Genomic DNA, 13,529 nt, shown 5'->3' with positions numbered 1-13,529 from the left:
TAATGACTGCAAATTCTTTCTTTTCTGGAATAAAGAGCTAGACACACGAAGATTGTGAAACTCACCCTCAAAGTGGCTCTGAAAGACTTCTGACAGTCAGTTCAGCTGCTAAGAGCTTAAGTTTTTTGTTTTGTTTTTAACTCTAGCACTTCCTAATCCTGTTTCTTGTGGGAATTTGGAGACCTGTGACATGGGTCCTCGCAACTGTTGGCATGCCTTGGGACATTGGGATGTTGCTTAAATCTGCAGCATGTCGGAATATACATTCTGATGCACTTTTCTTAGAATATGCAATAGAATGGTGAAACTGTAGATGAGCCAGTGTCTTACTTATAGATTCATAGGTTAATTGAAACAAATGCCACACACCAGGATTTTGCACAATTCTTAATGCAGAACTACATGTTTTTGTCCGCTGATTCAGAGCTGCTTAATGATCACTTACTCTCTCCTTCCAATCCAAATCTAAGTAATAACATCTAACAAGAAATGAATTAAAACACTTGTTTCTGAAAGACATGTTGAAATTGATTATGCTAGACCCTTTCAAAAACCTGAATTACTTAGCTGACTAATTTTGCCTTCCCTACTTTTTAAGGCATACCAGAAGCAAATCGATAAAGCACTCTAAGACGACAGAAGACAATACTTACTTGTAACTGCTACATGTCGGTTTGACTTTCCTTCATCTATAGTATCCATAACTTCTTCTGGACTACATACAAAACGCTCTGTGCAACCCTTTAAAAAATAAAAAAAAAAAGGCAAAATACCATCACACCAATAAGCCAGAAGCAAATGCTGTCACTAGAGGAGTGAAAGATGAAAACATATCAGATTGATGCTCACCTTTACATAGGGAACTCTATTTTTGTCCTCATGAACAGAAAGATTGGTCTTTGAAACTGGAAGAGAAAAAGTTTTAAAGCTAAGGTATATATGATTTCTTTGCAAAATGAATGAGTTGTGTACCATGCATGTCTAAGTCATAGCTGTTATTTCTCAGCAACGCTTTATTAAAAAACTTAATATACACAAAACAACCACCATTGCAGCTTTAGTATTATTATATAGATTAGCTCCATGCTTTCTTATTTTGATGTACCCTTATAATTTACAGGTTATTACCATACTGCATACCTATCTTAGTATCATGAGAATATTTTTGGGTTTTTTAATAGCTCTCTCCAGAACAATTTATTTTCTATGTTCAATATAAATAAAAGGCTTACCATCCAAAAGGTCCCTTATTTTATCCAAGTATATTTCAAAATATGACACCTAGAAGTGGGAAGTGTAATAAAGATACAGCATCAGAACAAATAAAATGTTTTGCTTTTTGATCAGAAGGATCCAGCATGATTATTATGACCTTCCACATAATACCACATTTAGTTCAGCCTTAAGGACTTGCACTACAATACACCTTTAAGAAGAAACTACTTTCATCAAAAGCTTCAAGCACTATCAGCACTGCCACAGGTTATCAGGATAGCCACCATCAATGTTTAATGGAAACAAGATTAAAGTGTTAACGTAATTCTTCTTTAAGAAGAGTCAGTTACTTCAGAAATAACTCATTTAGATTTTCCAAGTTACAAGCATTTGAACAGATATAGAACATCCATTTAACCACAGACTACTTCCAGTTGTAATACAGATTAAATAATTAACAATGAAAAAAGTTTACCTTAATATGAAACTCAAGATTCTCATCCATAGAGTAAATATAATTAAAAATATCTTGCACTATTCTTGGAATAATACCCATTCCATCCGGGTCGTGAAGCTTCCCCTTATTAGAAAAAGATACAATAAAAGGAAACTTTCACACTGAATCCAACATCACAAACAGTATCCGAAGGCCAGACATTTAACAGGCAAATTAGTTTTAAAATGCTGACAGGCATGATGCACTTATTTTATCTATAAAGGAAAGTCTTGACCATCCATTTAGGCCCAGCATTTGCCAGTAGTGAAAAGAACAATCTCGGAAATCTCCCAAACTACTAAAAGCAAAATGTACTATTAACATTACGCTTGTGTTTCTCATCCTGCTACTGAGGGCTGAAAAAATACAATTGCCATTCTCAGTCCTTAAAAAAAAAAACATTTTGGGTATCAAAATGTTGCAAAGAAAATTAAAGCTGCAAGATGAAAACAAGCATACATCCCATTTCTAGAAAGACTATTGTGATGAAAAAAAAAAAGATGACAGTGACATTAAGAGGAAAATTATTTTAAGATTTCTTACTTCCATAGTGTGTGTCTTTCCAGACGATGTTTGCCCATAAGCAAATATTGTACCATTGTATCCCTCAAGTACATCTAAAGGGAAAGAGTATTTTCATTAGGCTTCATTTCCTTCTTCTAAAGGAAAGTCAAATGAAATAGAATGCAAGCAGGCAGTTCCTAAAATGTTCAGCAAGTTAAATCATTCAATGTTTGGGAACTCTGTGCTAGAGGGTGTTCCTCTCTACCCTTTTTAATGCATTAGGTCATCATTGACTGCATTTTAGAAGTTTACTGTATTAGAAGCATCTGTTCCTTCAACCAGAAAAAAACAGGGCTTCAGAGTCAGGTACAAAAAGGAAATCAATACAACTGCCAGGTTGAAGAGATATTCTTTGATAACTTAGAAGAAACCACCACACGCAAGAACGCTGTTGTATTTTCTGCCTTCAGGGAAGTTTAATTGTCCAAATGTGAAGAGAATGGGCTATGCTGTAAGTTTCAAGCACCTTATTCTTTGGCCATTAAGCTTATATTTCAAATTATGAGTGAACCACCACAAAGTTTTAGATTGAAGGGCGAGGGGCTGGTGAGTTGGTTTGTTTACAAGTCAGTTACTGTAGAATCACATCCGGCAAGCAAACTTTTATTTACCAAAACCAAGGATGAGATACTCCAAATGGGGAAGTCTTTGCCACCTCATTATACCCGTAATCCATTTGTATCACCACTACAGCTCATTTGCCACATGATGTAGCGCAGCCTAGAAATGCTGCACAGAGAAACACAGACCAGATTTTTAGATGGAAGAAAGGGGCAGCATTACAATTTTTAGTTAATTTTTAAGAAGCAAACCTCTGATCTAATCCTAATCACTATTTAACTCATTAAAGGGTTAAACACTTGCAGCAGCATGGATTTTCAACAGCAATTCACTTTTTTAGTGATCAAAAAACTCCTACATTTACCCAGGCTTCTCTTGTCACCATTAGTTGATATTTCAGAGGAGGGCTTTGTTCACAGAATCATAGAGTTTCAGAGTTGGAAGGGACCTCTAGAGATCATCTAGTCCAACTCCCCTGCTAAAGCAGGATTGCCCAGAGCACATTACTCAGGACTGCATCCAGGCGGGTCTTGAAAATCTCCAGGGAAGGGGACTCCACAACCTCCCTGGGCAGCCTGTGCCAGTGCTCTGTCACCCTCACCGTAAAGAAGTTTTGCTGTGTATCTGAACGGAACTTCCTATGTTAAAATTGTTTTGAAAGTTGTGTTAATTAGAATTTATTACTGACCTCCTCAAGAAATTAATCAATTTTATTTTCAGGAAACTAGGTAATTGATTACTACAACAAGTTACTGTGGCATAACCTTCCTTGTGATAAAGTCTTGATTTTCTGAAGTTACTAGGCCCATTCTGACAAATCAAATTTGGAGAAACTGTACACCCTGGCATGCACAGCACTAACTCACATTTAAAGTTTTAATTGTGAAGCTAAAATTCACATTCAAAAAAATCACCCTTAAAGTGTGTACTACATAAACAAGCGTAGAAAGTATCTATAGCATACACATGATTTCACAAGTTTCCTTTCCTTATATTCCTCCAAACAAACTAAAGCAATTGCAGGGTGTTTTCACCAATAAATCTGAAGATAAAAAAAAAAAAAACAAAACTAAACAAAAACTATTCCTGAGAGTTATTTTGATTAATTTCTGACAAACTGTTTTTAACGTTCTCTTGCAGAGAAGTGCAAAAAAAATCCAAAACATGACAGGTAAACGTTATCAGACGTTGCAACGGACTGAAACAGCAGGTTAAGCAGTGACATAATTTATCAGCTCAAATACAGGATGGTTTTATACTGCTATGATCCATGTTGGCTTTTATTAAATATTCAGAAGGTAAAAGGGAAGAAGAGAAGTATCAGTTTTCAACATTGAAATCCACACGAATACAAGACTTTACATTATGGTTAAAGTTGCTGTTCCGCCTTACCTTTGACAATCTTTTTAGCACAATCGTTGTATACTTGTTCCTGTGATGTGTTTGACTGGAATACACGGTCAAATATATATGGCTTGGACTGGGGAAAAAAAAAAAAAAGACACAGAAGAGCTATAAAAATAAAGGTATGGAAGCAGAACTGGAAGGTGCTTGTTCATATAGTTTAGAAGTAGCCTATACCACCTCAGCCCAATCTTTTGTTTTATTTTAAGCCCTTGAAGACTGTAGCAAGGATATCATTTTATATAGTGTTGCCTAAATCTTCACATGCTTGCCTACAAGTAAGGCCTTGAATATATTTGGTTTCAAAATGCAATCTAAACAGTTCTCCAAAACTACTCTGCCACATGACCTCAATTTACTTGATTTACAAGGTAAACCAATGCCCAGTCTGTACATCTTGAGAACCTCTTATTCTCTTCCACTCTGGTAGCAGGTTTACTCTGGTAAACTTAAATTTATTAAGAACAGCTTATACCACATCACACAGAATATCTGTCTTGGTAATATTTGTTAAAAACCTCAAACCAGAAAGAAACACTCAGATCACCTACAGTCAGCAAAAGAAATATTTCCCCATACACAATATCCTTCAAAAAAAGCTCCATAAGCAGAAGCAAAAGGCCACTTTGGAGGAAGGGAACCTTTCACAGAAGACTCGTTTTGGAAGACACTGTAAGAGGAAGCTCTGACACAGCTTTTTGAAAGGAATATTGGATTTTGCTTTGTTTTATAGAAAAAAATTTCATAATGCAGTTCTAAGTAGCTGACAATCCATTAGGGTATGAACTATTATAATACTGATCTTACAAAGTTCAAGTTACCATTCCTAAACTCACTGCAACTGTTAAGTGCTCCATTTTGCCTAAATTTAATTCATTATCATCCTCCCGCAAGGATATTCTAGAACCGCCTCCCTGGCAAAGAAACAAGCGTAGCTTCCATCTTTCACCCACCCACCACATTCCCTTCCCCAGCCTGACCTTCCTTTTAATAACAGCTAGCATAACACCAAACAAAGCATTTAGATTCAACACATATCTATCTGCTGAGAGGGCTTGAATGCAGGTGGATAAACTCCCTCTTGGAAAAAATAATTAGAGCATTCACTGTGCAAATACACTCAAGAAACCACAAGACTCAGAAGGCAGAAACTACCCCTAAGGTGCTGAAGTTTGTCAGAACGCTTGTTTCACAGCGGGGAAATCACAAGCCTTCTCGATTACTCATTTTAGCTTCAAATACACCTCAAATTCATATGTTCTACAGGTAGAATTGAGTCTATTACATAAACCGGAAGACAACCAACTAACAAGTTCAAGTAACCCTGAGGTAAGAAAATGAAGACTGAGAACACATTACACAAAAATCTAAGTCATTGTAGAAAAGATAACACCAGCTATACATTTTCTTTCTCACTAGCAGCTGTAGTTTCAAAAAGCCTCCAACTTCACAAATATCAATCAGCTACACTGTATCATGAAACATTAATTAGATCTGTTTCATGCTCAAGTTCTTCTCCATATTTGTATGCACTGAAATACCACCATTTGGGAGGATATTCACCATTACACATTGGAAAACTACAGTGAGAAGAGTGACAGCGTCCAATGTAACTGCAAACAATCTGTGCAGCATCAGTAATTGGTGTGTTTGTACTTGTAAGATTTAAACTCTTCTGCAAATTATTGCTCCAGAAAAATATATGGATTACAATCATTCCAATTAAATTTATTTTAGAAAAATTAGGGAAAAGTTCCTGGACACAATCTTGTAACAATCTATGCAGCAAGTGTTAACAATACTCACTATTTCTCACAGATCCCAACATATCTGATCTTTGCTGTTCCCAATACAGCATGACAACTATGAGAACAGAAAAGTATATTAGAATGCAAATATTATTTGCATAGTATATGTGTTTGAATGTATACACATACATTATAGTGTATTTATATATTACTACAGAATATTTTTGATGCCAAATAGCAATTTTTTTTTTTTATTTACTTCATAGAAAGCCAACTTTTTTTTTTAAAGATAAAAAAAAAATAAATATTGAGCCTAGTCTCCAGTACAGGAAGATACCTTGTTTAGAAAGAACTGTAGGCACAACCTGCACTCTGCAATCTATAGGTATTTGCAGCAGGTTCTGAGAACACTTTCCTTCTCTACATTTTTAAATAACTTTTAGTGGGGTTTGTTTTGTTTTTTAATTCTTCTGCCAAGCAGAGGTTGACTGAATTAAACTATTCTTCTTCATCTATGTTAAGGGAAAATTATGTTTACTAATTTGAGAGTAATCCATAGACACAATACTTTCAGACTATCTACTCTCCAACTGCCATTCAAATGCCTTCATAAGAGAAGAGAGCCAAATTACAGTATCTCATATAATTACAGCCTCTTTTGTTTCACAAAATGTTAATATAACAAATAGCATGTATGATGAATGCCATGGACAGTAAGAACAGAAAACCAAACTGCAAGGACTTCACTTGGACAGTAATGCCTTTAATTGATCTTGTTTATTTATACAGTGAAAGCTGCTAGGCACATGACAAACTCCAATTTCCCCTCAAGTTAACAACTGCTACCAACATATCCACGAAATGTAATAATTCTGACCATAAAAAAGCCTCACAAGGGGTCCTGTTTATACCACTTGACACTTCCTCACCCCTTGCAGGTGGGAAGTAGAGTATTTGTTTGCATGTCCTCAGTATTATAGTTCCTAGATGAAGCCACAATACAACTTCAAAGCACTCAAAAATCCAGTTACGTATTTCCCTCCCCTCCCAGGTCACAGCACAATTATCACACCTATGAAAACCCACATTAGAGGTATGTCCCTGCTCCATCATTACTGAATCAATATCTAAGGAAGTAGGTTTAGCCAAGCAGGTTCCAAGATAATTATGTTTTAAGAATACAAGTTACTCCCACTCGTATGGTTTCACATCTTTGAAATCTGCAATACTATGTCTTATCACTTCTCTATACAGTCTACTTTCTGCTGTAAACAAAGCTAAAACAGCATTACACAGATTACCCTGCCCTAGAAAGCCTCCTCATTACCTTTAAGAGATTAATCAAGAAAGATTAAAGTGTCAGATATTTTTTCTATACCAGATGCCTTTTCTTCCTCAAGCAGTAAACAATCAGATATTATGATGGAACTGAAAACACAAAAGGTCCATGCAATTACCACATGGTGTCAATAACAGTGGTAGCAGCAGTGACACTACTGTGATATGATGCTGCTTTGACATAGCTCCAGAAATTGTCAGCAAATGCTACTCAAATTCCAATAAAAGTTTAAAACATACAACCTCTAAGCAACACAAAATACCAAGCAAACAAGCAGAGCTTCTGGCTTCCTCTTTCCAAATAGAGAGAATTCAACACATATTCACTCCTTGCCTGGCATTTGCTGTCAGTAATCAACTACAAGACAACTTCAGCTCTCACAATTGCTCATACTGAAGGGATGTGGTCCCACAGCAAAAACTTTGCAAGCACTCTCACAGCCCTCAAAAAAGTACATCTGCCAACACGATTTAGTGGTAGTTAAACATAAACCCTTTATTAAGATTTAGTTTAAGTACACAGTTACGCAGTTAACTTAAAAGCTAGTTACCAGTTATCCTTATACAAAAGGATGCTCAGCCTATCTAACTTATACAAGATTTGGAGCACATGAGAGTTCATTCTTCAGAACACTTAGTTTTTCTCAGTAACTTCAGTGAGGACTATACAGAAATCTGATCATAACTAAAATGAAATCTTACCTTAAAAGTCCTAGCAATACTTAACCATAGAAATAATTTTAAATATCTTTCGTTTTCCTATTGTAACTTTCTGTAAACTACAGAATTGGTTACTCATAACACTACCTTAGTTCACCTTATTTTCTGTGCATTAGTATCTGAAGCAAAGTCAACAGCGAAAATTTACTTGAAAATCAGTAGCATATTTTTCTGCCACAACCTATCCAGATGCTCTTTACTGCTTTTTGCTAGAATGGACTGCTAGAGCAATATTATACCCACCAATGGTTCGCTTATTCTTGGTAAGAGGTTGAAGTAACTGGCCCTACCTCTCATCTTTAATGAAGAACATTCTTCCCATCAGCACAAAATATGGTAAAAGAAAAATCCCACTCCGAATTTCTGGAAAGCATGATGTCAAATAACTGACACAGTTCTTCCTATTACTAAGCTAAGGTATTGCTGCTTTGACACACCTGACAGAGTCCAACATTGCAAAGGGGCAAAAAGGCACTGTTCCAAATTAGTATTTTAATTTTACGATAAAGGATTTTCTTTTTGTCCTAGCTCTATGCATACAAAATTGCAGCTGACACAGAACAGTTAGTGGATCTCAGCTCTTTCTGCCCTAATTTTCCTATTTCTGTGTAAATACTGGAACTCAAGTTATCAACTTCTATAGCAGTTATTTATTATTGTTACAGAAAGACAAAACCATGTGATTTTATTTCTAACAAATTGTGACTGGAAACTGAATTTCCAGCATCAAAACAGAGAGAAATTTTGGAATAAGAGTTTCAGCCAAACTTTGCTCTAGTAAAGAGTTTCTTCTAAAGAAAAAAGTAAGCACTGCTGGCATAAAAATAGTCATTGATTTTCAGAACTACCACCAAGTATGAGATGAGTGAGGTGTTTCTAAGCAAGGGCAGAGCAGCCAGGGAGTACAGCTCTCCCTTTACACATTACTGTAAGCTAGAATATTTACTTTCTGTTAAATCATCAGACCAGTATCATCTGAAAGACTTCTCCATTACCCACCATTTCATGGAATGAAATATATATATATATATAAAAAATAGAGTTACATTTAAAGAATATTATTGTTTCAGCTGCAGATTGCAACTTCCGATTTAGATTTAAGTTGCACTGTAGACATTAAGTATTTTTATTTGTATGTTTCTAATTAAACAGTGCTTTCTTTCATGCTAGCAAAACAATACACAAAAAAAAGTCATTTTAAGAATGCACCTTGTTTCTTGCATTTATATGGTCCAGCACAACCTTTCTTTCAGCAATGCACATGAATTACATTTTCCTTTTGAATAATCTGCTGCCAAAAGCTGTAGTAATAGCAAGCGGTCTTTCATTAATCCAATTCTAACATAACTTAAACCTAGCTTTGCTCTCATTTACTATCCACTACTAGTTTAAAAAATAATGAAAAAGAAAGCTAAATGTCTCAAGCTCTTCCCAAGATCACAGGGGTTACATCTTACATACAAAAAATAGTACTCCAAGCAAATATGAAAATACAGGCAGATAGTCACGATTCTTTCCTAAGGGACATAGAAACAAGGAATATACTATGATCATTACTAGAAACATTTGCACAACAGATGGATACTGCCTATTTCTGTGATTGCTCATAACACCTCACTACTTCAGTCATTTGACAGTACTGTTTTCAGCTTAAGCTTCAGTCCAAAATCCTCAAGTGCCACTCTACTCAGTAATCTCTCTTATCTTTTGGACAGTTGTAAGATGAGCAAGACTAGGTATAGAAATGTTTTTTAAAAAGAAGTATAGATATTTTAAGTAGAACTATAAAGCTACTCAGTTGCAAGCAGTTTTAAATTTAAAAAAATAAAGTACATAATCATATATATTATAAGCTTGCTATATTCCTCCTTGTTGCATCTTACTGAAAAAGAGAAGCCTGAAATCCACAAGCAAATTGCTATCAATTTTTGTGTATAGACACCTTTATGATGTTTAACATAAAAGCCATATACTCATAACACGTCACCCTATTATTTGTTGTAACAACCCCCTTGTATTTATTTAACAGAAAGAGCCATTAGGAAAAAAATATTTAATAAAATATTAAAATGGAAAGAACCCCCCATTAATTAATAATTTAAAAAGCTCTTTGCTAGTTAAAAAGGTTTCATCCTGTGGAAGGACAATACTTTTTCAAAGCTGCTCTTTAAAAGAGACCGACACCACATGTCCCCTCAAATCGCTGTAACACACTAGCTACAATTAAAACAAGTATTTTATCTAACACAAATCAAAACAACTCACTTGTCCAGAAAGACAACCATGCCAGTAATTACACAGGAGCTTGGAAGAGAAGGGAGGATAGATAGCTCAGAGATGACAGGGGAGTCAAGGAAGCAGGAGGGTTTGGTTATAGTCACCGATCTCCCTCTCCACCCTCCTCCACAGAGGAGTCAAATCTGGAGTCTGGTATAAGCTCTGCTTCCACCGTCGCCTAGTTTTCACCTCCTATCTACCATTACAGGCAACTCCCAAGTATTATTCCAGAAGCCTTCACCGTTTCAGCACAGAACCAGGCACACACAGAAGGTGCAAGTCCTTCAGGCAGCCAAGGAAAAGCAGCTATGAAGAAAAAAAAAAGGCTCAATTACTGTTCAACAGGCAGCCAATACGACATGTAGCAATAAAGACATAAATCAAACAGCTGAACATAACCAAGCATACAGCTTATTGAGGATGTTTTTAGAAAACGTTTCATGAGAGGAACAGTTTCTGTTACCATCCTCACTCGGGCAATTCCACAACATCCCCCCCGCCAAGTGGCTGGCTACAGTCTCAGGTTGGAATGTTCATAACTTCCTAAAAACTCAGTCAGCTTGTTAAAGATAAATAAATAAATACAAGTTGAAGTAATTGTCTCAACGTAACTTTGAGAACATTGATATTGTCGTATATCCACCATTATAAAAACAAAGTCACAGAACATCAGACCTTTATTAAGACTTAGTGAAACAGAATTCAACTGCTGTCACTGCAACCTAATCTCATAATTCTGGGGGGCGTTTTTCCCCCTAAGTCAGACACAGAGAATCTTGGCCCTAGGACCCCTGACAGATTTTTCTGTTGTCATTTTTACCAGTGCAGAAAACACCAAAGTACAGTTGTAACACTAAATATTAACCCTGAGCAGAAAGCCCCACATGATTCCTCAAGGAGCATGCCATCACACTGTTCTACTCGGATATAGCACCACTTCAGCCCAATTTATATTTTAGGTATTTTTTAAAGCATACTTTAAAAGTATTTAAACAATGTAAGTTTCCTGTTCTCTTTAGACTAGAGCTACTAAAAGAATATATGGAAAATTTATTTTTAAAAATAAGTCAGAATACATCAAGGTTTCTAAATTTAATCGTGGATTTTAAACAGAATATGTATGTAGTGTCACAATGAATGGGTATTCACTGATGGAAGTGAGATCATTTGTTCTAGTTAAATTTTCCATTTTCCAGGCTTGGTTCCTTACTCTGAGGAGTTTACCTGTACAACCTCAGGAAGAGATGGAGTCCAAGATACTAACTTGCCAGCTGAAATAAGCCCAAATTACCTCACTTCACAAGCACGCTATCGTTCTTGTAGCTCCAGACTCATGGAATTCCATATTTTATTGACAAATCCAGTTGAATATTAACAAATTAGAGCACTAGTATTTAGTAAGTCATATTAAAAAAGTATTTTATTAAATTGCCTCCTTCAACTTCAGATACTATGCAAAAAAGCTATTATTGGTAGCCTCGAGAAACAAACATAAAAACCAAAATTTGAATACAGATAATAGCTGACATCTATGTTACTTTCAGCAATGCAGAACCAGTACTGTCTCTAGAGAGAAAAGTATTTATATGAAAAGACAAATTAAACATTAGCAAGTATAAAACAAACATTGGGAATAAAGTTTGTACAATACCAACCAAACCAGCCAATAAACTACTGTACTTTAATTTTATATTCCAGTTCCACTTTGTAGCTAAATATGACACACTGAACAAAAAGGAAAAGATTATATTTTCCCTTGTAACATTGATTGTTTTACAACAGGCCTCATACTTTGCAAGGTGACTTCAGTTTAAATAGATTTACAAACTTGTAATAAGCCAAATGGTCTGCTTATTCTGACTTTAAAAAAAAAAAAGTTATGAGCCGAAGACTGATTTACAGATCACAGGCACCCATGAACTGCAGCCTGCACTGTTGTTCTGCATTTTTTTCCCCAAAAACCTCTCCGTAGACAATTACTCCGATGGTAGCTCCAACGCATGCACTTTGAGCACGTCTTTAGCGGTCAAACACATCACGGACGCCACGACCGGAGCCGGCCCAGCCGGGGGACACACCGCAGGACTCCGCCCGGCCCCCCGCGCCCTCTCCGCGGACACCCCGCAGCGTGGCCCGGGGCCGGGGCTCGGCGGTGGGACCTCGCCCCACGCCACCAGCCCTTCGCCAGAGCCTCCGTCAAAGGGCTCCCGACCCGCTACCACCGACGTGTCCCCACAACCCAACGCCCACTGCTCGGGGACCTCTGCCCCCACCAGCTCCCTGCTCTTTGGCCGACCGTGCCCACATCCTCACTATCCGGCCCCATCCACGGCTCTGCCTGCCCTGCTCCCTTCCCCCACCCCCAGACACCCCCTCACACACAAAAGGCCACCCCCCCTTCCCGACCGTCCCCGAGCGCCTCAGCCCTGCCCTCCGCCCTCGCTCCGCGCCCACCCCCGCCGTGCCCGACCCCTGACACCCCCCTCCCCCCGCCGGCGCTTCCCCCGCCTTTCCCGGCCGGGGCGGCCCCTCACCGCGATGACGACGGTGTCTTCCCCCTGAAACTTGGCGATGTACTTGTCGCCACGGGTCACTTCGGACTCATTGAGGGGCCTGAAGCGACACATCACTTTGATGTTACACTCCGCCGGGTCCGCCATCTTAGGCCAACGCCGCCTCCGGGGCGCTCAGCTCCGCCGCCGCCCGCTGCTGCCTCTACGCCGCCCGCTCCGGGAGTGGGGGGGGGGGGAGGGTCTCGCAAGCCGCCGTTGCCGGGAAGCCCGCGTCCGGCCCAAGCAGAAGAGAAAAGGGAAGGGCTCCTTCCTGGCCGCCGCCACCGCCTCCCGCTCTCACTTCCTCCCCAATATGGCAGCCATGGCGGCGCCTGCAGCCGGCACAAACCCCGGCCCTCCCTCGCCGGGCAGAGGCGGTACCGCCGGCGGGGCAGGGAGGGTGACGTCACCCTCCGCAGCGCCTAGCCCCGCCCCCTCGGCCGGGACCCGCTGCGCAGGCGCGCCGACGGGCGGGCGGGCCCGGCGCCACACGAAGCCCTAACGGCGCAGGCGCGAAGCGGTTGCTGGGGCAGAGGCGCGGCTGCCGCCCGCGGGTTCGACGCCCATGGGACCGCCCCGGGGCGGAGGGGGCATGGCTTCCCCTCAGGAGTGGGAGGGCCGGCGGTGTCATGGTGGGCGGTGCGGCGGCCGACT

At 39.1% G+C, this 13,529-nt stretch overlaps 1 protein-coding gene across 1 annotated transcript in view; it reads right to left on the bottom strand.

Moving 5' to 3' along the window:
- The window catches only part of KIF5B (kinesin family member 5B), a 37,479-nt gene extending 24,285 nt beyond the window's left edge, over positions 1 to 13,194 (bottom strand). The window contains exons 1-7 of the mRNA XM_082499139.1: positions 12,858 to 13,194; positions 4,229 to 4,316; positions 2,255 to 2,328; positions 1,691 to 1,795; positions 1,233 to 1,281; positions 850 to 905; positions 654 to 741 (exon numbers count right to left, since the gene is read on the bottom strand). Of these exons, the coding sequence (XP_082355265.1) occupies positions 654 to 741; positions 850 to 905; positions 1,233 to 1,281; positions 1,691 to 1,795; positions 2,255 to 2,328; positions 4,229 to 4,316; positions 12,858 to 12,983 (586 nt within the window). The 5' untranslated portion in view covers positions 12,984 to 13,194. The remainder of the gene's footprint in view (positions 1 to 653; positions 742 to 849; positions 906 to 1,232; positions 1,282 to 1,690; positions 1,796 to 2,254; positions 2,329 to 4,228; positions 4,317 to 12,857) is intronic.
- Between the last annotated feature and the right edge of the window lie 335 nt (positions 13,195 to 13,529).

The sequence above is a fragment of the Vanellus vanellus genome, assembly GCF_965231255.1.
Source record: "Vanellus vanellus genome assembly, chromosome: 2".
Classification (NCBI taxonomy): Eukaryota; Metazoa; Chordata; class Aves; order Charadriiformes; family Charadriidae; genus Vanellus; species Vanellus vanellus.
The sequence above is the reverse complement of the archived record's forward strand: the minus strand, read 5'-3'. Positions and strand labels throughout refer to the sequence as shown.